Here is a 24,707-nt window from a genome sequence, read left to right as displayed (position 1 = left end):
AAACCCGGTGACCCTCCCGCAGTCATGTTTGTGCGTGGCGGACGCAGCTAGGTGAGCCTGCACGAATGCTTTAAATTCCTCTGGGACACCCTCCATCATGAGCCCGAGGTCGTAACCTCCTTTCGGCTTCATAGTGCACAGGGTTCCCTTCCCTTCTTTTCCTGGGATAACTACCACGCCATTCTCCTCACCCGTGTCGGCTCCCCAAAGGCAATGGTTGCGGAGATCTACGAGGATCCCGTGGCCCACGATGAAGTCGGCCCCTAGGATCCCCTTTCCTCCCTCCACTTCCCACCTCGCCAGGACACACGTCCACTTGGTTTGGAGTGGGCCCAGGCGGATTGAGAGCGGCTTGGAGAAGGCTCCCGCCTGTTCCTTGCCAGTGAACCCCGATAGAACGTATGGAACTCCGCTAGACAGAGGTGAGGTGGTGGGATTAGCTGCGTGGATCACGGTGCATGATGCCCCCGTATCCAGCAGATAAGTCCCTTTAACCTTCTCTACCTCCATCTGCACGAGCGGTCTCTTCCATCCATCATACCGGAGAGCACACAGGTAGACAGGCTGTGCGGGCTCTAGTCATTTAGGGGCATCGTCAGAGGGGGCTGAGAGAGCTACCACACCGGTAGTGGCTGCTATTTTTCCCTGGCTGGCCATAAAAGATCGCTTGGCCTCAAAAAATGACTCCATGGCAGCGGGGGCAATTCCTGTCTCTGCCTCCCCCGTCGCTGCCTTTTGGGCTGGGGCGGTGGGATTCTTTCCCTTGGTGTCCTTCCAGGGGTTTTTACAATCTTTGCGCCAGTGGCCGTCCTTCCCGCACCCATAGCAGTTTAACTTAGCCTGGGCGGGACGATTCTCTTCCTGGTGCCATTCCCTTTAATGTTGGGCACCTGGTTTAACCCCGTGGACTTTCCCCTTGGGTTGGGGCGTCTCGATACACCTGATATTTTTAAATACTATCGTGAGATGGCGGATCACCATTTCCTCGGTGGTCTGGGGGCTACAGGGGTCAAACCAGGCCGCAGCTCGAGTTCGAATTTGGGACAGGCAGTTTGCCATGAGACAGCGGAGCCAGTGGGCCGATTGATCTCTGTCCAGAATTGCCCGCCCTGGCATTCCTGGGCATGTGCTCCGGTAGACTGGCCACAGCCTGTCTGCGAAAGCCAGTGGGGACTCCCCGGGGAGCTGTACCGTTTTTTCCACCCAGGCAAACGGACTCCCGTCATTGAGTCCCATGGCCTCCAATATCTCATCCCTTAACTCCTCGTAGTCTTTCTGCCCCCTTTTGCACTCATCTGATAAGGTTTGGAGGAGGTCACCCCCCAGAGAAAACGCAGCATTTTTGCTTTCTTGTTCTGCTTCATTGCAGTCATTAATGCACGCTGCCTGCTCTATTCTCACGGAAGGTTAGCCATATCCCTTCACTGTAAGCTTAGGGATATGGCTAACCATGTGCCCTGAGCTGTTGGGTGCCCATGCGGCACTACAAACTGGTTCTGGATGGCCCCTAGGTCCTCGCCATTTTTATGATCCTTCCCTTCTGTCGATTTAGCTGCAGCATCTACCGGGCTCCCAGCCTTTAACAGATTAGTGACCCATTTTTTTTCCAAATTCACCTTACTGAACACATAATTTGAAATCCTCTCTTCCATTACAGTTCTCTCTTCCAAATCAGTGTCCACTGCATCGCATCCCTTTTGCCAAGGTCCCATCTGAGTCGCCATTCTGTAGGGGGTGGTGGTGTGTGTCAGCTTCACCTCTGACTTCTGAGCGGTCCGAATCGCTCCCACTCCCTGGGTTCTAGACCTTGGACTTATTTGGGGGTTGTGACAAAGTGCAGCAGACAACTGGTTTTGGTGCAAGAAACTTTGATCTTTATTCAAGAGAGGAAATACAACCCAACAATCTTAACACTCTAATAAAATGGGGAACACTTCGGTACACACGAGGGAAATTACAGTAGAAGGATACCTCACCCCTCCCAATCCCACTGTACTAGCTAGGTTGGACTCTAAAGGGCCAGAGATAATGCTCACCAAACGAATCCTTGACAATAATTCACCCAGAGGTAAGTCAGAAATAGATTGTAGAGTGGAAACTTTGCGGATCTTCGGTTTTCTCCTGAGTTGGTTTTCTTTGGTCGCGGTGGCCCAATATTACCCGGTTGGTTGGTGGTAATATTCGGTTGGTTGTTTTGTAAGGCCCTTGTTGCCGTGAGGTGTCTGATGGTCACTGGGGCTGTTGCTCTGGTTTCTTCTTGTGTGTCGGCCTGATTCTAGAGCTGCTGACCTTCCCTGTCGAACTGCCTTCCCCTCGCCTTGTTGTTTGCTGGAAACTGCTCCCTTCCAGACACAGGCAGAAACCAAGACAAGCAGCCCACCAGAGCTAGCTAGCCAGAGAGAGAGAGAGCGAGAGCGAGAGAGAGAGAGGGAGAGAGAGAGAGAGAGAGAGAGCGAGAGAGAGAGAGGGAGAGAGAGAGGGAGAGAGAGAGAGGGAGGGGGAGAGAGAGAGAGAGAGAGAGAGAGAGAGAGAGAGCGAGAGAGAGAGAGAGAGAGAGAGAGGGAGAGAGAGAGAGAGAGAGAGGGAGAGAGAGAGGGAGAGAGAGAGCGAGGTTTCGAGTTTCCACTTGTGGATGTCTCTCTTACATCTTCGACACTTTAAAATAAACATGATGTGGAGATGCCGGTGATGGACTGGGGTTGACAATTGTAAACAATTTTACAACACCAAGTTATAGTCCAACAATTTTATTTTAAATTCACAAGCTTTCGGAGATTTCCTCCTTCCTCAGGCAAATAAAATTGCTGGACTATAACTTGGTGTTGTAAAATTGTTTACAATTAAAAAAAACACTTCATGTCTGTTTAAACAGTTCTTACAAAGTCCTTAAGAATCTTTGATGGCTTTTTGATGGTCCCTCATCATGTTGCCATTGCTTCTCCCAATGGGTCATTGTTAATTCTGATTTGCTGATCACCTGGTATACAGGCTCCCTTTTGTATCCAACGTCCTAGGTGTTGATCGGTTTTGCATTAAAACAAAAACATGGCCCCACCATGTCTGCAGCAGTTGCCTCTTTCAATGGCTGACTGCCTTTCGAATTCGTGCTGAGTGTCGACCACCTGCTGTCGGTTTTGCATTAAAACAGAGACATGTCTGAAGCAGTAATTCTCTGAAGTTCCACGGTGTGTGTGTTGTTGATTTCGTCTGGTGACCACTCACCTATCCTTCCATTTTAGGATTATAGTCACTGGCCAAAGTTTTCCCATACTCAGGGTTTTTTAGGGTTTTTCTCCGAGTTTTGGGGGATCTGTGAATTTTGGGAATCTTACAAATGTAAGGATGTCCAGGAAGTTGCAATAAGGCAGAATCCATTTGGAAAGAATTAAGAAATAGGAAGGGAAATTGTGCAATTCTCTATGCATTACATTGGAGGTGAGATGGGGAAGATCTGCAGAGAGCAATTGTCAACAAGAATAGGCCAACGATATTGCATGATTTTAACTATCTGAAGATAGACTTCGATAAAGGTGATACGTGTAGACAAAGCGGGGAATTCTTTTTAGACTGCATCCAGGACTGCTACCTAGATCAATGTGTTTCTAGTTCAACAAGGAAAGAAGCATTGTTTGATTTAGTTCTGGAAAATGAAGTGCGGTAAATAACAAATCTCAACATTTACTGAGAACATAAGAGATATGGCCAACAACGAGAAGGACTGTAAAAGACTTCAGGAAGACAAAGGCTAATGGAATGGGCAGATAGGTGGCATAAGCAGTTTAATGTGGATAAGTGTGAGGTAATACAATTTGGGAAGGAAAGGAAGTATACACTTAATGGAAAGACATTGAAGGGTATAGATGAACAGAAATACCCAGTTGTTCTAAATAGTTCCCTGAACATATGAGAGCAGGTAGGTAAAACCATTAAAAAAATGCCAACTGTATCTTGGGTTTTAGGAATATAGAGCACAAGAGTAAAGAAATAATGATAAAATTGTTCAAAACATTGGTTCGGCCACAGGTAAAGCACCGTGTACAATTTTGGGCACCCATTTTAGAAAGGAAATTAAAGCCATAGAGGGTACAGCATAGATTCACAAGAATAATGCCAGGGATGGGTAACCAGCTATGAGGAGAGACTTGAGCTACTGAGACTATTTCCACTGGATTAGAGATGGCTAAGAGGAGATTTAAGAGGTTTTTTTAAATTATAGAATGAATAGGGAAAAACTATTTTCTGTTGTTGAGGAGTCAGTGACAAGAGGGTCATCAATTTGAAATTGTCACTCAGTGAATGAGAGTAGAGATCAAGAAAAGTTTTTTTACACATATTGTAGTTGGAGTATCGAATGCTTTGCCACAGGGAGTGGTCGAGACAGAGACTATTGCTCTTTTATCTCTCGGATTCCTCACTCATGCAACTCAGCCCTGACTTTTGGGCTGATTCCTCCGCCACCCGAGCTCTCCAGAGAGGAGAGTGGCTTCCAGCGAAACCAATGAGCCCTACGTGAGAGAACAGGTCAGCCAGACCTGCAAGTGCACAAGGATTGGTGAGCCTCGACCATACGTGTGTGTGTGTGATAGGTGTCTCCAGGGTCCCCACCAACCTATTAGTTTAGTGGGGTAGTGTACTGTAGTGTGTGTGTAACCCAATGTAGTGCGTAGGACCATTTTAATCGTCATTTTCTTCGCGTTGGCGGTACAATAAAACCAACCTTCCAATTCAAAAAACAAACACTGAGTTTGTGTGTTCTCGACATTCAGCTACATGATCCATCACCGGGTGCGTTAGCATAAGTCCCGTTTTTCCCGGACCCCGATCCGTGAGGTATAGGTGTTCCTGGGCTAGACCGGGGACCTGATATCGGCACCGATCGATAGGGTGAGAACACCCCGAAAACACCCTACACTACCATCTTCCTTTGTGCTGGGTATGACTCCAGCCACTGGAAAGTTTTCCCCCGATTCCATTGACTTCAATTTTACTAGGGCTCCTTGGTGCCACACTCGGTCAAATGCTGCCTTGATGTCAAGGGCAGTCACTCTCACCTCACCTCTGGAATTCAACTCTTTTGTCCATGTTTGGACCAAGGCTGTAATGAGGTCTGGAGTCGAGTGGTCCTGGCGAGCAATGGTGAGCAGGTTATTGGTGAGTAAGTGCCGCTTGATAGCACTGTCGACAATACCTTCCATTACTTTGCTGATGATTGAGAGTAGACTGATGGGGTGGTAATTGGCTGAATTGGATTTGTCCTGCTTTTTGTAGACAGGACATACCTGGGCAATTTTCCACTTTGTCGGGTAGATGCCAGTGTTGTAGCTGTACTGGAACAGTTTGGCTAGAGGCGCGGCTAGTTCTGGAGCACAAGTCTTCAGCACTACAGCCGGGATGTTGTCGGGACCCATAGCCTTTGCTGTATCCAGTGCACTCAGCCATTTCTTGATATCACATGGAGTGAATCGAATTGGCTGGAGACTGGCTTCTGTGATGATGGGGCTATCGGGAGGAGGCCGACATGGATCATCCACTTGGAACTTCTGGCTGAAGATGGTTGCAAACGCTTCAGCGTTGTCTTTTGCACTCACATGCTAGACTCTGCCCTCATTTAGGATGGGGATGTTTACAGAGCCTCCTCCTCCTGTTAGTTGTTTAATTGTCCAGCACTATTCACGACTGGATGTGGCAGGACTGCAGAGCTTTCATCTGATCCGTTGGTTGTGGTAATCGCTTAGCTCGGTCTATAGCATATTGCTTCCGCTGTTTAGCATGCATGTAGTCCTGAATTGTAGCTTCACCAGGTTGGCACCTCATTTTTAGGTACACCTGGTGCTGCTCCTGGCATGCTCTTCTACACTCCTCATTGAACCAGGGTTGATTCCCTGCCTTGTTGGTAATGGTAGAGTGAGGGATATGCCAGGTTATGAGGTTACAGATTTTGCTGGAATACAATTCTGCTGCTGCTGATGGCCCACAGCACCTCATGGATGCCCAGTTTTGAGCTGCTCGATCTGTTCTGAATCTATCCCATTTAGCACGGTGGTAGTGCCACGCAACACGTTGGATGGTGTCCTCAGTGTGAAGACGGGACTTCGTCTCCATGAGGACTGTGCGGTGGTCACTCCTACCAACACTGTCATGGACAAATGCATCTGTGACAGGTAGATTGGTGAGGACGAGGTCAAGTAAGTTGGTTCCCTCACCACCTGCCGCAGGCCCAGTCTGGCAGCTATGTCCTTCGGGACGCGGCCAGCTCGGTCAGTAGTGGTGCTACCGAGCCACTCTTGGTGATGGACATTGAAGTCTCCCACCCAGAGTACTTTCTGTGCCCTTGCTACCCTCAGTGCTTCCCAACATGGAGGAGGACTGATTCATTAGCTGAGGGAGGGCAGTAGGTGGTAATCAGCAGGAGGTTTCCTTGCCCATGTTTGACCTAATGCCATGAGACTTCATGGCGTCCGGAGTCAATGTTGAGGACTTCCAGGGCCACTCCCTCCTGACTGTATATCACTGTACCGCCACCTCTGGTGGATCTACCTGCCAGTGGGACAGGACATACCCAGGGATGGTGATGGAAGTGTCTGGGACATTGGCTGAAAGGTATGATTCTGTGAGTATGGCTATGTCAGGCTGTTACTTGACTAGTCTGTGGGACAGCTCTCCCAATTTTGGCACAAGTCCCCAGATGTTAGTGAGGAGGACTTTTCAGGGTCGACTGGGCTTTGCTTGCCTTTGTCGTGTCCGTTGCCTAGTGGTCCATCCAGTTTTATTCTTATTATGACTTTTTTTAGCGAGATTGTACAACTGAGTGGTTTGCTTGGCCATTTCAGAGGGCAATTAAGAATCAACCACATTGCTGTGGGTCTGGAGTCACATATAGGCCAGACCGGGTAAGGACAGCAGGTTTCCTTCCTAAAGGGGATTGGTGAACCAGATGGGTTTTTACGATAATCCAGTAGTTTCATGGCCACCATTACTCATGTTAGTTATTTTTTATTCCAGATTTTATTTAATTAATTGAATTTAAATTCCCTAGCTGCTGTGGCAGGATTTGAACTCATGACTCCAGATTATTAGTCTAGGCCTTTCGGATTACTAGTCCAGTAACATAACCACTATGCTACCGTACCCTTACCTAAAGACTGAGACAGGAGAAATTATAACGGGAAATAAGGAAACGGCAGAGACGTTAGACAAATATTTTGTTTCTGTCTTCACAGTAGAAAACATAAAAAGCATCCCAGAAATAGTGGGAAACCAAGGGGCTAATGCGAGTGCGAAACTGAAAGTAATTAATATCAGTAGAGGAAAAGTACTAGAGAAATTAATTGGACTAATAGCCGACAAATCCCCTGGACCTGATAGCCTACATCCTAGTGTTCTAAAAGAGGTGGCTGAAGAAATATTGGATGCATTGGTTGTGATCTTCCAAAATGCCCTAGATTCTAGAACGGTTCCAGTGGATTGGTAGGTAGCAAATGTAGCACCGCTATTCAAAAAAGGATGGAGAGAGAAAACAGGGAACTACAGGCCAGTTAGAATGATATCAGTCATTGGGAAAATGCTGCAATCCATTATTAAGGAAGTGGTAACAGGGCACATTGAAAATGGTTTTCGTATTTGACAAATTTATTAGAGTTTTTTGAGGATGTAACTAGCAGGGTAGATAAAGGGGAACCAGTGGTTCTAATATGTTTGGATTTTCAAAAGGCATTCAATAAGGTGCCACATAAAAAATTATGCAAGATAAGTGCTCATGGGGTTGGGGGTAATATATTGGCATGGATAGAGGATTGGTAAATGGACAGAAAGGAGATAAACAGGTCATTCTCAGGTTGGCAGGCTGTAACTAGTGGGGTGCCACAAGGATTGCTGCTTGGGCCTCAGCTATTTACAATCTATATTAATGACTTAGATGGAGAGACCGAGTGTAATGTATCCAGATTTGCTGACAATACAAAGCTAGGTGGGAAAGTAAGCTGTGAGGAGGATACAGAGTCTGCAAAGGGATATAGACAGGTTAAGTGAGTGGGCAAAAAGGTGGCAGATGGAGTATAATTTGGGGACATGTGAGGTAAGAAGAATAAAAAAACAGAATATTTTTTAAAGAGTGAGAAATTATTAAATGTTGGTGTCCAGAGAGTTTTGGGTGTCAGAAAGTTAACATGCAAATACAGCAAGCAATTAGGAAGGCTAATGGCATGTTGGCCTTTATAGCAAGGGGATTGGAGTACAAGAGTAGAAAAGTCTTGCTGCAACTGTACAGGGCTTTGGTGACACCACACCTGGAGTACTGTGTACAGTTTTAGTCTCCTTATCTAAGGAAGGATATACTTTCCTTAGAGGCGGTGCAATGAAGGTTCACTAGATTGATTCCTGGGATGAGAGGGTTGTCCTATGAGGAGTTTGGAAGAATGAGAGGTGATCTCATTGAAACATGTAAGATTCTGAGAGGGCTTGACAGAGTAGATGCTGAGAGGTTGTTTCCCCTAGCTGGAGTGTCTTAAACTAGGGGGCATAGTCTCAGGATAAGGGGTCAGCCATTTAGGACTGAGATGAAGAGGAATTTCTTCACTCAGAGGGTTGTGAATCTTTGGAATTCTTTATCCCAGAGGGCTCTGGATGCTCAGTCGTTCAGTTTATTCAAGACTGAGATCAATAGATTTTTGGACTCTGAGGGAATCAAGGGATATGGGGATCAGGCGGGAAAGTGGAGTTGAGGTCAAAGATCAGCCATGGTCTTGTTGAATGGCGGGGCAGGCTCGCGGGGCCATATGGCCTACTCCTGCTCCTACTTCTTATGTTATGTTCTTAGTCCTGTAACATAAATCCATGCTTAAATTACACTTTGGCTATTTTATTCTGCTGCAATGGGTGCTACCATTTTGTTTTTGTCAGACTTCGGTGCTGTACCAGAGCGACAGGCATGCCTGAATCACGTGGTTAAACGTCCTATTTCTTGTATTGTCAGCACTGGCACAGCATATGTGGTAAAGCTTCAAGTTACCTTAGTTGCCTTTTGGCAAAGTTTGACTTGTGCTGATGTAGGAAGAATGGAATGTGCTTTATATTTTTTATAGACAATAATTCACTCAACCACAGCTTTCTCTCAGGTTATATGTCTGCCTAAACATGAATGGATTAAAAGTAATTGCTCAAATTCTCCTTCCATCAAGTTTCAATTTTCCCCCTGTATAGTAGGATCTTCTTTTGATTCTTCCATTTTATGTTTTACCTTTGGAGACAGAGACAGACTTTGCAAAACATTTTGTTAGGAGATTAACTGGGCTCAGAAGAATCCATGAGTGAGTGGATTGTACATATTCAAAAGAAGCATCTAAATGGGTAGATTTTCCAATCTGGGCCCTCCCTAAGTGCTATGTGGGTGGAGCATATCAGATGTCCTTTGCATCTCAATTTCTTGTAGGGACTCAATACCATACTATTGATGTGCACCTGGAGAATGTGACAGCATGCTACTGGATGCACACCCAGAAGGGGTACGGGATTTGGGTGATTCTGGGACCTTAAAGGCAGCAACTCTCTTAAAAGGAAAATGCAGCAGGAGCTCCATGGCCGAAGCTTTTGTAGAAATCACATGGACACAGTTATCTGAGGTCTTGCTGTCTTTTGGAAGCAGGTAGGAAATTATTTTAGCTGTGTCTGCATGTTCAAAATTGTTGAATTTCTGATATTATTTGTCCTATTACAGTTAAAGTAACTTTACTCATCAAGATTAAGAGATTGACAGTTAGATTTTTAGCAGCATTTTAGAGCTTTATAAAAAAATAATTTCTTGATTTTTTTAAATGACATTACAGCACAGTAATATTTTACCTGGATTATACAGTTATGTTGTTTTTGCATTTTATAATAAAGTTCCTACTTATTAATGGAATATCTATTTTTATAAAATGCATGTTTAAAATATATTGGCCGGAGCTGAGTGGATGGCATTTGCAATGTTTGAAATGCTATTTTCACAAAGAAGAAAAATACAGGACAGGCAAGTAAGCATTATTTTCACTGAGCAAAATCTTTGCTTTTGCTGAATCCAAAAAGCTCTTATAGAAACCTTTTTGTAAAATTCGCTTTTAATTTTTTATCTAAAATTATAAGAGACATGGTGTAGCTGAGATTGGGAAATCAGTGAGTGGTGGAATAGTAGATGCCATCACTCCTGGCACAATGTCCCAGTGCTACAATACATTGTTCCTTCTCATTACCACACAGTTTCAAAAATTTAATTGCTCCTAGCAATCTTTCTTATATAATAATTACATGCTGAAAAGATGTCTTGTTTTTTTTAGCCAATATTTTCACGTATACCTACTACATAATTTAAGGAGGTCTTAATCATATCAAGTGCAACCTATATGAGTGGCAACTCTTTCAAGGCTTCACCATAGCCTTCATCAAGCACAAATGCAAAAATGTAGTGGTTTATGTGCAGCAATATTATATTTACCAATCATAAGCCCTTCCCAATGTAATTTAGAACGGTCTAATTTTCTTTGGTTTAAAGAACCTTTCCTCCCCTTTCAGCCAGAATCCCACAGGGCGGTACAATTACCAGTGATGTCAAGGCCAGCTTCACACCCAGACTCTCGGATTGCGGAAGTTGTTGATTCACCCACAGGAGCAGGTTGAACCTGAAAATAACCAGAAAATAATAATAGGGAAAATGATTAGTAACGCGGACTTGACTTCCGAGAAGCAGGTGTGGCTTTTGAATGCTGTAAAATCGGGAAAGCTCACGTTTGGTCAGGGCATCGAAGAAATCAACAAAACCGGAATCGGGATGGACCTGGCCAGTGGAAGTTCCAGCTCAGTGCGCCAGGTAAGAGCTCCAAACGGCGTGCAGTTTGTTGCATTAAAACTCTGGTGGGATTGGAGAAAGACCCGGCGGACTGGCACTTGTGTTTTCCTGGTTAGGAATTGTATTTGGCAAAATAAGAAATCGTTTTGAGTTTACTTTAACGAGGCTTGTGATTCTAATCACTGTACCAGTACCTACTTGTTTAGCCACCAACTTCGACTTGGTAATTTGATACTGTAGCGAGAAGTTTAGCCCATGTTATCGAAAACTTGAAAGAAGTGCAGCTTTGTAATAACAACTGTTACTATTGCACTTGTATTTATTATCAGACACACACCAGTGGGGTATTTTCGCATCGTTTATCACAACGCTTGTGAGATCTTATCCCTGTCATAATGTTCGAAGTGAGTTAAGGTTTAATTATATTTGTTTTGGGGGAATAGTTTGTGTATAAACTTCCTATTCCCAGATTGTGGAAACTCCCTTGCCAACTCGAAAGGCAAGGATTTGGGCCTAGGAGCTGTTCCCTATTAGTGTGGAGTTTGTTTTGACACTAGATCGAGCTCAAGAACTGTAAACTCAGGAGATATTGGGCCAGATTTTGCTGGAGGGGGGTATCTCGTGGAGTGCCCAGTTAGTTAGACTTACAGTTGCACGTTTAGGTTTTAACATTTTTTTGCCCATAAAGGTGCTTGAAATGCAAACTGATGACGGCTCAGCGAGAGCAACAGAGCATCTGGGACCTTGGTGAAAAATGGGACAAACTGTATCTTCTTAACCAATGAGATTAAAAATTGAGAAATAATCAGAGGAAGGACTGAGAAGGAGGGTGAATTAGAGTGGGTGAATTCAATGTCAAATCAGGTACAGAAAGAGAAATAAAGAGAGGGAAAGAAAGACTGGATTAAGAGAGAGACAGAAAGGAAAAGTAAGAATTTAAAAAAAAATTGACATTTTTAAAATCTCCACACTTATAATTGTTTACTTTCTGGGCCAGAGAGGTTGATTGGCAGTCATTAACAATTATCACGTTGTTAAAAGTTTTCTTACACTGTTAATTACTAGACTTAATTTTCGTGGGCAAATAATATGCAAATGCAGCAACTTCATGAAAATCATGGGGAGGTTAAGGGGGAGATGTCGTTTTCACGAAGCTGATGGTGGAGCGGTGCAAATCGTCCAGCAACTTGTGGTGATTTGCAGTTCGTGGGGCACCTCTTTCTCACGATGTTCACACGCCGTTACCTTTTCAGTAAAATCTGGCCCATTGTTTCCCCAAGTACCTTTTTGTTTGGTTGTAAGTACTTTTATCTTATTTGAAGTATTAAACATTGAATACATTAAGAGCAAGAGGATAACTAAAGAAAGAGTAGGGCCTATTAGAGACCAAAATAGTAAACTATGTGTGGAGGCGGAAGATGTGGGTATGGTTCTTAATGAATACTTTGCATCTGTCTTCACAAAGGAGAGGGATGATGCAGGGATTGAAGTTAAGGAGGAGGAGTGTGAAATATTGGATGGGATTAACATAGTGAGAGAGGAAGCATTAAAGGGATTAGTATCTTTGAAAGTGGATAAATCACCAGGGCCGGATGAAATGTATTCCAGGCTGTTAAAAGAAGCCAGAGAGGAAATAGCGGAGGCTTTAACAATCATTTTCCAAACTTCACTGGATACAGGCGTAGTGCTGGAGGATTGGAGGACTGCTAACGTTGTACCGTTGTTTAAAAAGGGAGCAAAGGATAGACCAAGTTAATACAGGCCAGTCAGCCTAACCTCGATGGTGGGCAAATTATTGGAATCAATTCTGAGGGACAGGATAAACTGTCACTTTGAAAGGCACGGACTAATCAAGGACAGTCAGCACGGATTTATTAAGGGGAGGTAATGTCTGACTAACTTGATTGAATTTTTCGAGAAGGTAACAAGGAGGATTGATGAGGGTAGCGCAATTGATGTAGTCTACATGGATTTTAGCAAGACTTTGTTCGCTTTAAAATAGACTGTTTGCTGTAAGTCCTGCCGTAAGCTCCGCCCCACCTCCAACTCATTGGCTGACACAGTGGTGTCAATACTCACTTCGGGCATTGTGGGATTCAGGTCTGAACCTGCTCCTGTTGGGTTTCTTTCTCTTTCTGGCTATGAAGACAAATTCCGAATTCGGATACCACTTCTGTCTGCCCCCCCTCCGTTGTGATGTCGCTTTTGGGGATAGGACTCTAAGCTCCCCTGGAAATCTCACTGGTTCTACCTCCTGTACAGCCAACAAAAAATGTGCCTGCATGAAGCAAGCATACTTGTCATATGAACGTGGGGCCCCACAATGCTGTATTCAAACGGCACTTGATTCAAGACAGATTGATTGATGTCTGGATACGGTCCATCTGGTGAGGGAGCAGCATTGGAGGGAGATCTATAAATTTTTAAACTTTGTACTGTGCATACCTCTGATGGAATGCTCTCTCTGACGTTCCGCTGGAGCCTGGGGCAGGCACTTCAGTAGCACCGATACTGGTGCAGGCGACTGCCCCTTTAATTAAACAACTCCACCCCTGGAATTTGGGATGGGGTGAGGGCGAGGGTAATCCCACTCCCAGAGGTGCAGCACCAGATAATCTTCTGGGCAATGGTCTGGTCATAGAGTTGGACGCATTTTCCTAAGTGCTTTGATTTGTTCTGGCTGGTGCTAGCTGTTGGTATAAACAGCATGGTATATTTTTAATATACCTGAAGTAACACATAAAGGATAATGTTACGACTTTGTGCTCAACCATCAGGATCATATACAGAAATTTGGGCATGTGATGTGCATAATTTTTTGTTAATTATCTTAATTAATAGTAAAATGTACACATCGTGAGCCCGAAGTTGTGATGCATGCTCTTGGCTGGCAAAGTTTGTCAGTTTGAAAATTATCCCTAATCTGCCATCCTATGGCTTAACAATTGATAATACAGTCCCCATTGTTTATAGCGGGCATGTTGATGCTAACGTGATTTGCCCGCTATATGCGGTGGACAGTAAAGCCAAAAAGCGAAGTAACCAACATATTTTAAAAATAACAGAAAATTTCCACTTAGCAACTGCCTCTCCTAATTGTTAGCAGTTGCATTCCGAATCTCACCACAAAAGTAATCGCACTTTAACGAGGTGCGAACAGCTGACTGAAGTTACTTGAAGACCCAACTTTGCCTGAAATCAGCAGGGCTTTTTAAGTCGGTATGTACAGGGTAAGAATTTATTGAACTGTCCAGAATAATCAGTGCGCTCAATATGTTATAAGCGGTGGCATTGTAGTTGTCTCCTATGGCAATGGCAAATGGTTAGTACCATTTGCCCGATATAGGCGGCTGCCCGTGATAAGTGTGGACGGTGGAAGTGGTGGGGACTGTACTGTGATTTCATTGTTATTTTGTGTTCCCCCCGCAACTGTGGGAGTTTTTGATGAGTATTCCATTTTTCCTTATTACATTTAAAAAACAAACCACATTTTCAAAATACTGAGTTTTGAGTTCACGTGAATATGAGGCCATATAGGGTAATACTGAGGTATTTCATAGGTTAGAGCGAAGAGGGAGATCTCATTGATTCACATGAACCAATAAGTGGTGTATAGTTAAGATGAACCAAGAATATTACTTCAGTGTCATAGCAGTAGGATAAGAATATAAATTTAAATTGGTGAAAAGTAAATTTAAAACAAATACTGAAAATGTAATAAACATTTGGAGTAATCTGCAAGATAAAGCAATAGATTCAAAGGTATTTGGATCATTCAAAATACAGTTGATCTTGGGCTAGGAGGGTTAGTGTGTAGAGGAATGACCTTTGGTGTCTTTGACTTTTTCTTATGTTCTAATGTTATGTAAAGTGATTTTGTATGTTTAGGTTGTAACTTGAATTTAAATGGTGATTTGTAGATACAGAGCCTCTTTGTGACGTGGAGTGATAGAATCTGGGTTTTGCTCAAATTTTCCCACATGACAGGTTCTTGATTTTAGTTGAGATGTCTGGGGGATACAAGAAAAAAAAGCAGCATAATCTTATCTCATTGTATTTAAGGACATGAATATCTTTAATAATCAACAGAATATTGATTAGTTAATAAAGTAACCATGTTTTTGTAGTGAGCAATGACTTGTGCTGTAATTTTAGCAATTTTTGTTAACCATCTCTTCCATTTTTTATGATCGATTCCTCTGCTAACATTTTCGTGTTCTTGTTATTCACCCTAGCTTAGCAATGATGAACAGATCAGGTTACTCAATGCAGTGAAAAACCGAGAGCTCACCATTGATCAGGCCTGGGAAGTTGCACAAAGTGGCAAGCCAACACTTCAGGAGCCAAGCAAACCAGATAAAGTATGATAACAGCAATTCTCCTTTACTAGCTATTAAAAAGATATTGGATTTCAAACTAACTGACTGATCTTTGTTTTCTTAAAGTATGGTTATCAGTTTAGTCAGAAGATTGTATTACACTACATAAATGAGTTTTAATTTTATAATGAATTCATTAAAATGACATAATAGTAGAACACAGCAGGGTATATTTATCAGTGAAATATTACTAATAAAGAATTTGCAATGGCTATACCAGGAAAAAATATAATTAACTTCATCCCTCCCATTACAAGAACAAATGCATTTGTGACTTAAACATCTTAGCTAAAGAATCTTCCTGAATTTTCAGTGTTCTTTTTTGGCAGTACCAGCTTGTACTCTACAAAACAACATTATTAAGAATGTTGGGAAAGATAAAATATTTCTGCTGGTATATTGTAATCTTTTTATCTTTAATAGCATGTAATTCAACCTTCAGTTCGGCAGCAAGTGAATGAGATCGTGGATCCAATTTAATATTGTTCGTGTTGGTATTAAATAAGTCTGTTGGTCATTTTTAAGATGCTACTTAGGTTTTATGCTTGGCCACTTTGGGGTGGGAAGGGGTTAAACATTCAAGATTTCTAATTTACAGCATAGAAGGCACCTCTTGAGTTAATTTGTTAAAAGAAGCACAGTTGTCCAATGACTTCACCCTGATGCAGCAATAGACCACCATACTCCTCACCTGTACTGTCAGTCCTGGAGTCAACAAGAATGCAGAGTCTCGCACGTCCTTGCTTGAATGCGTTTATTTACCAGTCTTGTCAGACAGTGAAATATTTAAAGTTCAAAAGGGCTGATGTGATCTGTTCCTTTTTATTATTGGAAACTCAAACATGGTTCAGTGAGTCCTCTGAATTATTTTTGATCTTCAATGTTAATGTTAAAGTTTTTTTTAAAAATTGACCAGTTATGTTTATATTACAACTGATACTTGACATAACTAGGGACAATCTCAAATGTTTATTGCTATACTGCATGTCTAGAGTAGATGCAATGCAAAAAGCAAAAGATACAATATAATCTTAGCATTACATCATACTACACGTTGAAAGCTCAACACTTAACACAGTTTTGTTTACCTTTAAAAGTGAAGTGGCATTCCCCTTGATATTGCAGTCGGACTACATTTCTTGTTATCATGTTTTATCCAATAATCTTCTGCAGTTGTAACTTACCTTATTGTACTTCCCAAAGGATCTTACACTTCATTAACCATTACTACGTAACTGATGTTCTGTGCTATATGCCTTAGAGGGATATATAAAAGAGAGTGGGATCACAAGTAATGGATGAAAACATAATGAGAGAACATTTCTGAGGATAGTGAGCATATGGACTTTGGAGTCATTTAATGTGATGGAACAACAGATGTTGGATTTTGTTATCTGGCAGTTAGAAGCATCAAATATCTTTGCATAAAACGCGTTTTGAATAGAATAATATAAATAGTGATGAAGATAGCATAGGATCTGGCCCAATAGATGAATGGAGATGATCAGGAGTCGTCAAAGTGCAGTTTATGGGTCACTTGCAGTCCACGAGCTCTGGCCAATCAACTTAGTTCCATATGAGCTGATTTTCTTATTCGCTGATTAGTCCTGATTGAATTTTTATGGGCTGGAGGTTTGGTGGATAAATCTCAAATCAGAACACCATTTTGAAATGTATATGCAACTTAATGGGGATTTTGATTGAAACTTTATATATGGTCCTGGATGCTCCATGGTACACAGCTTTCTGGCCCACCAAGAGCACCCCTGGATTAGGTGACCTGAGCAGCCTCTTCTATATGCTTCGTTCCTTCTATTTTGAATGTACTTTGAGAACTGCTCTGAACTTCTATTGCAGTCTGTAACAAGAGAGTTGTAACCTGTGCATCAAGGTGCTCCTCTGTCTGTGCAACCCCTAACCATATTTATTTGCAATTTGCATTGTTCTTTGCATTTAGATGCCTGAAAATGCACAATACAACTTTTTCGTCTATAAATATAGCCGATACAGGAGGCAGAAAAGAGTACTAATGGTAAGCTGAACGATTTGCTCTGTGATTAAATATCTGAGGTTGCAGTTTAATATACTTTGCTTAAAGGGGCATGATCTTCAATTAAAACAGTTTTGGCAAACCTTTTTATCCCATCGGTAACACTTTAAGATGATGATGTAAATTTTGTTGAACCACATTATTGGATCACTTTCACCTGAAATAATTGATGATAGTAACACACAGCTCTTCTCTCCCTTCTCCCTCCCTGGACAAAAAAAAGACAGTGGGGTAGGTTTTGACTTTGCAAAAGTGTAAAATGGGTGAAGTCAATGGAAATAAAATTGGGGAGAGATATAAAAGGGACGGCCGATTGGCTATCGCCCATTTTACACTATTGCACAAAATCAAAATCAAAATCCTAGTGCTGTTTCATGAATGATCAAAATCTTTAATGCTGAGATTATAATATTGTAAATGCAAGTAAAATGACTTGGAATCTTTGTTTTTCCCATGCTCAGGTATCAAATAGATTTACAAAATTCGCTATATCTTTAAGGCCTGTGCCTTTATCTCCAATCTAAGGTTGGAGGAGCAGGGAGAAACTTATCAACAGTGGTGAATAGTTTGTCCAGGCAATTAGTCCAGGCAGGCTGACTTGTCATGTTTGATATTGAGTTTGTGACTGGATAACCTTCAAACCTCACTTTTGGTCTGATTTGAATATGTTCAAATGTAATGGAACAATTGAGCCACTGATACTTATTCTCTTAACTTACGAGGCGAGAAACTTTGCAGTTAAACAAATAAGACTGTTTAATATTGAGATAAGTATGCTCTGTTTTTCTGAAATGCTTTTCCATCAAGTAAAGCAGCTTTAAGACTCAAATGGATGTAGTAATAGTTTTTATAAAATGCATGCACAGAATGTAGTAATAGTTTTCATAAATAATATAAAAGCTGACCTCTAAATTTTCTTCAAAGCTGACCTGTGGTAATTGATGCTGCCTTAATTCTGATTTGGTAGCAGTGCTGTAAAGCAAATGACACTAGAAGTGCTGAAACCTACCTATAATGTTTTCCTTGTCTCTGGAGACAATTGCTACTTTGGTGGCAATATAAACATTACTGCTGGAGGCAGAGTCAGCCATAAGTTCTGGCCACTGGCAGGTTGAGCTTTCCTGTACAAGTCAGTTTAGTAGCCTTGTGTTATTTGACCTTTACACCTCCTAACCATTGGGAAAGAGATGCACAAGTGCCGTTTTTCTGCTGTTTCGCCCTGCAATATAAACCACATCTTAAAGTGGTTCTGCAGTATAAATAAAGAACAGACTTGCATTTATATGACCTCAGGCTGTCCCGCTGCTTTTCATGACCTCAGGCTGTCCCAAAGCACTTTACAGCCAATGAAGTACACTTGAAGTGTATTCACTGAAGTAATGTAGGAAAATGCAGCAGCCAATTTGGTCTCACAAACAAACAGCAATGAGATAAATGACCAGATAATCCGATTTGGTGGTGTTAGTTGAGGGATAATGTTGGCCAGGATACCGGGAGAATTTTGCTTTGCTCATAATCAGCCTCACCCCAAAACAACCAGAATTGCACACTGCCAAATCTTTACTTCCAACAGCTCAATCCAAACCATATCACACAATGTCATCAAAGAGCTGTTTGCACTCAACAATAGCAGCCTCTCACGTCTTATAAAAGTGACTAAATTCACAGCAAAAAAGGAAGATTAAAACACTCCATAAAAAGATAACACCTTGGAGATCATGTGAAATTTCCTGAAAAGAGTTGGATTTATGTAACTGCCTCTGAATTTAATTGCTTCTATGTCGAGATTCGATTCACTCATGAAATGTCTTCTTTCTTCAGCGTCCTCTAAATATTGACCATTCCTGCTGCTACTGACTTCATTGATTCTTATTTACTGATGTTCTATTAATGTGTATTTCCTTTCTAGATTGACTATAATACAAAGATTTTGTGTAATATTGAAAAAGGTATTATTAAAAAACAGTTTCCGTTTAAATCCATCAAATCCTGTGAACATGTTGAAGGGCAGAAGATCAGCATTTCCTTTTTAGGACACCATGATTATGATCTTGAAGCTACTTCTGTGGAAGACAGAGTAAAGGTAATCGTCAAATATTTCTGCTTTTTCCAAACCCTAGATCAGTTAATACTTAAAAACATCCCTTTGCTTGACTGATGTAGGAAGAGACCTATTGGAAATTTTTTTTTTCTAGTTTGCCCAACAGGAAAAGCACGAATGGAAACGTCAACAGAATATATATTTCGTAATTGCCCCTCTTTGCAATTTTTTCCCCTTCCTCTCCTGAAGGTGCTGGTTCATGCTGGGGAATGGCCCGACGGATGCCAGCTACCCTCTGGCACTTCACCCAAGTGGTCATTCTATACCTGTGAGCCAAGACAGAACGCCAGTAGGTGATTTGATCATTGTGGAGCCAGAAGTGCCGAGTGGATAATCCATCTCAGCCTCCTCCCGATATCCCCACCATCACGGAAGCCAGTCTTCGGCCAATTCGATTCACTCCACGTGATATCAAGAAACGGCTGAGTGCACTGGATACAGCAAAGGCTATGGGCCCCGACAACATCCCAGCTGTAGTGCTGAAGACTTGTGCTCCAGAACTAGCTGCGCCTCTCGCCAAGCTGTTCCAGTACAGCTACAACACTGGCATCCACCCGACAATGTGGAAAATTGCCCAGGTATGTCCTGTCCACAAAAAGCAGGACAAATCCAATCCGGCCAATTACCGCCCCATCAGACTACTCTCAATCATCAGCAAAGTGATGGAAGGTGTCATCGACAGTGCTATCAAGCGGCACTTACTCACCAATAACCTGCTCACCGATGCTCAGTTTGGGTTCCGCCAGGACCACTCGGCTCCAGACCTCATTACAGCCTTGGTCCAAACATGGACAAAAGAGCTGAATTCCAGAGGTGAGGTGAGAGTGACTGCCCTTGACATCAAGGCAGCATTTAACCGAGTGTGACACCAAGGAGCCCTAGTAAAATTGAAGTCAATGGGAATCAGGGGGAAAACTCTCCAGTGGCTGGAGTCATACCTAGCACAAAGGAAGATGGTAGTGGTTGTTGGAGGCCAATCATCTCAGCCCCAGGGCATTGCTGCAGGAGTTCCTCAGAGCAGTGTCCTAGGCCCAACCATCTTCAGCTGCTTCATCAATGACCTTCCCTCCATCATAAGGTCAGAAATGGGGATGTTCGCTGATGACTGCACAGTGTTCAGTTCCATTCGCAACCCCTCAGATAATGAAGCAGTCCGAGCCTGCATGCAGCAAGACCTGGACAACATCCAGGCTTGGGCTCATAAGTGGCAAGTAACATTCGCGCCAGATAAGTGCCAGGCAATGACCATCTCCAACAAGAGAGTGTCTAACCACCTCCCCTTGACATTCAACGGCATTACCATCGCCGAATCCCCCACCATCAACATCCTGGGGATCACCATTGACCAGAAACTTAACTGGACCAGCCATATAAATACTGTGGCTACAAGAGCAGGTCAGAGGCTGGGTATTCTGCGGCGAGTGACTCACCTCCTGACTCCCCAAAGCCTTTCCACCATCTACAAGGCACAAGTCAGGAGTGTGATGGAATACTCTCCACTTGCCTGGATGAGTGCAGCTCCAACAACACTCAAGAAGCTCGACACCATCCAAGATAAAGCAGCTCGCTTGATTGGCACCCCATCCACCACCCTAAACATTCACTCCCTTCACCACTGGCGCACTGTGGCTGCAGTGTGTACCATCTACAGGATGCACTGCAGCAACTCGCCAAGGCTTCTTCGACAGCACCTCCCAAACCCGCGACCTCTACCACCTAGAAGGACAAGGGCAGCAGGCGCATGGGAACAACACCACCTGCACGTTCCCCTCCAAGTCACACACCATCCCGACTTGGAAATATATCGCCGTTCCTTCATTGTCGCTGGGTCAAAATCCTGGAACTCCCTTCCTAACAGCACTGTGGGAGAACCGTCACCACACGGACTGCAGCGGTTCAAGATGGCGGCTCACCACCACCTTCTCGAGGGCAATTAGGGATGGGCAATAAATGCCGGCCTCGCCAGCGACGCCCACATCCCATGAACGAATAAAAAAAAAGGAGAAGGAAGCATCACAACTGGGTCCAATTCTACACACACACATGCACGCACGCACATAACAACAACTTGCATTTCTATTCAGCAGTAGGAAACCTTTTTTTTTTCTCACTCTTCCTAACCCAGAGGTAATGAACCCAATTATCGTACCTTTACTTTCACCATTACTGAGATCTAGTAATTCAGCACAACTGGGGATCAAACTTGACTGAATATCAATCTTTTAGGCTCAACACTGTTAAACTGTACATAAGAACATAAGAAATAGGAGCAGGAGTAGGCCATACATCCCCTCGAGCCTGCTCCGCCATTCAATAGGATCCTGGCTGATCTTCAACTCCACTTTCCTGCCGGATCCCTATATCGCTTGATTCCCTTCGAGTCCAAAAATCTATTGACCTCTGTCTTGAATATATTCAAATGATTGAGCTTCCACAGCACTCTGGGGTAGAGAATTCAAAATGTCCACGACCTCTGAGTGAAGAAATTCCTCCTCATCTCAGTCCTAAATGTCTGACCCCTTATCCTGATACTATGTCCCCTAGTTCTAGACTCTCCAGCCAGGGGAAACAACCTCTCAGCATTTACCCGGTCAGGCCCTCTGTATGTTATACTCTGTTTAATTAATTCCTGCTTTATTAAGAAAAAGACAGAAAGCAATGAGTTGGTTAAATTGCTTTAATTTCTGCTGCTTGAACCACTGTCCCTTGCCTTTAACGTTATCTATCATTTAACGGAGTCTTCAGAGAGCCTCGTTTTTGCTCCAGTGTCCTGATTGCATTTAATGTGGTGACTTAATTTGCATTTCTTTAACATTGATTTTAGATCATTCAGTTTGTGAACCAAATAATTCAAAGTAACATTTACGAGATCCATCAGACAAGTGAGAGTGGCAATTATACCCCACAAAAAGAGCCTGGGGTCATAAAAGAGGGGCAACTAGAATTGCAGAAAGGAGGCCTAGCTTCAGTAAAGTGGAACAGGTACGAACTGTGCATTGTTGATCAATCCTATTCCTTCCTAAATGTTTGTCTCTTCAGCATTTGGTATTCTTACACATAGTGATTGAAAAGCTAAATGTTTCCCTGTTTGTTTCCAGGGAGGTTTGTTTGGTTCTGTGGGTTGTAGTGAAAGTAATGTTGTGTTGCATGTCGTGTTTTATATGACACCTGTACCCCAATTCTTAATGATGTAAATGCTAATCATTAATTGTCCATCTTTCTAACTGAACCTAACCAATAAAAATATATTCTAAGCTTTTAAGCAGCCTATTAGTCTGTGTATGAAACAGCATTAGTTTTCCATCGCAGCATGCATCATGTGTACTCTGGTCTTTGGTAAATCTGTATAGAAAACTACGGCAAACCAATGCGCATTAGGAATTGGCAGTGCTGAGTGTGAAGAATAAGCGTTGCTTGGAATTTTATACAATGATTTGTACATTGTTTTCTATAATATTGTACTGTGCAAAATTTTGATTCTCTGGAACTCATAATGGAAGATTTTAATTCCATTTCGAGCCCCGACAAATTCTGGGTCTGTAAGCAATCAGATATGTAATAATTCTTAATTGCTAGCCAGCTACAATCAATAATTCCCAATTGTGGTAAAATGAAGCGACTTTATCTGTACCCTTTCCCCTCCAAAAGTGATGTTTATATTTGTATTAGCTCTTGTATTTGTATTAGTTCTGCACAGGCTGATCTGATCATGGTTAGTTGGTCCCTGAAAGTTATCTCTGTTAATTACTGAATTATATATATTTCGTTCTAACTAAGATCTTTGCTAGAAAATCCTAGAATTTTGGAAATAAAATTCCAGTAGAGTTTTGAAATTGTTATTCCCTCAACGTAAATTGAAGATATTAGTGCAGACAGAATCTCAGTTAATACTGTCTGGAATGCTATTTGTTTATACCTAATTTTTTTCTTAAGTGTCTGGGGAAGGGTTAAATATAATTTAATGTCTAAACTGCTGCCTGTAAGCAACACTCCCCATTCAGTGTTTGTCTATAATGCAAAAGAACACAAGTCATCTGTTCTGTTGGTTTCAGAAAATCATTTAGTGTTAACACACAACCCTTGGCAATATATTGTAATTTATTATGTATGAGTAATTCTAAAGTGTGATTAATAACATTATATGAAGCTGTCCACGACCAGTTTAACAGTTTCAAATGATGCTTAATATACTGTTTTTCCAATTATAAAATGAATACTTGTGTATTGTTTTTAATATTGAGGTTTGAGATCTAACTCTGACCTTAATTTATTAAGTGTCACTGATTAAAATCCTAACTTGGTCAAGTGCAGCGAGCAGGTAGAAAAATAGTGGAGCTTAATTACTGATTGAATTCAATTCACATCAGATATTGACTATGTGCTGTATCCAGCTAATGTTTTTAACATTCATTAGTATTTCTTTTGTGACCTTTCTGATGGCTTGTTTATGCCGTGTGTGGTATTTCCTAGTGGAGTGTAAATTGAATGCATTCTTGACGTGCTGGCTGAATGCAGATGCAGACTAAGTATGGACTGCTCTATTGAATGAAATTCTTCTTTTTGACAAAAAAACAGGAGACCGCTTGCGTATCTCTAACGACCAGCTAGCATTCTTTGAAATCGAACGTTATAAAAAAACAGTCGTTCTGGCAATTTCATTAGTAAAGTTACTCATTGAAGTTAAGATTTTGGATTAACAGTAAAGAAGACACTAAAATACAGTCCAGATTGTGTTATAGGTGGCTTGTGAGCATTTTAACTTTGAATAAACTGTGGGGTATATCAAAAAATAGTTAATTACTAAGAAATTGACTAATGTACACCAATGAAACTAGTAACTGGTTCAGTATAGTTTCTGCTCATATACGCTAGTAATATCAGCGCAATCCAGGCAGAATTGGCCAAACCAGCACAAAAAGCAGGGAATTTTAAACGTGAGTTATGTCTAAAACCACTTACTTTAGGGTTTTCCCCGACCTTCTGCGTTGGTTTAAGATTCAATCTGCCCAGATCAGGTCCTGCCCACAAAATTGGCCAAGTACCCAGGTCGATATTGCAAGTTTCCGCAGATTGGGCTGGTTCAGGAAGGCTGTTCAATTTGCGCTCATTTTCTTAGGTTCACAGGCACTTGTAGGCGTGTTTTATAAGTATTTACATATCAAAAAATATTTAATTACTAAGAATGTCTAGTGTATAGCAATGAAACTAGTAACTGGTTCAGTATAGTTTTTGTTAATTTCATTTTCAGTGATTTAAAATCAGTTGACTCACAGGTGGAGGACTGGACACTCTTATTAAAAATGCTTGTTTTTTGTCTTAAACTCATTTTCAGCTGTATTAATAAAACTGCACCAGGTT

At 42.1% G+C, this 24,707-nt stretch overlaps 1 protein-coding gene across 2 annotated transcripts in view; it reads left to right on the top strand.

The window, feature by feature from the left end:
* Positions 1-9,564: 9,564 nt before the first annotated feature.
* The window catches only part of LOC137335302 (uncharacterized), an 87,394-nt gene continuing 72,251 nt past the window's right edge, over positions 9,565-24,707 (top strand). For both annotated transcript variants that reach the window (XM_068000610.1, XM_068000609.1), the window contains exons 1-6: positions 9,565-9,640; positions 10,546-10,840; positions 15,055-15,180; positions 17,156-17,230; positions 19,158-19,331; positions 22,174-22,331. In XM_068000610.1, the coding sequence (XP_067856711.1) occupies positions 10,685-10,840; positions 15,055-15,180; positions 17,156-17,230; positions 19,158-19,331; positions 22,174-22,331 (689 nt within the window). In that variant the 5' untranslated portion in view covers positions 9,565-9,640; positions 10,546-10,684. The remainder of the gene's footprint in view (positions 9,641-10,545; positions 10,841-15,054; positions 15,181-17,155; positions 17,231-19,157; positions 19,332-22,173; positions 22,332-24,707) is intronic.

The sequence above is a fragment of the Heptranchias perlo genome, chromosome 19, assembly GCF_035084215.1.
Source record: "Heptranchias perlo isolate sHepPer1 chromosome 19, sHepPer1.hap1, whole genome shotgun sequence".
Classification (NCBI taxonomy): domain Eukaryota; kingdom Metazoa; phylum Chordata; class Chondrichthyes; order Hexanchiformes; family Hexanchidae; genus Heptranchias; species Heptranchias perlo.
Note: the sequence above shows the minus strand (reverse complement) of the source record. Positions and strands in the feature narration are given on the sequence as shown.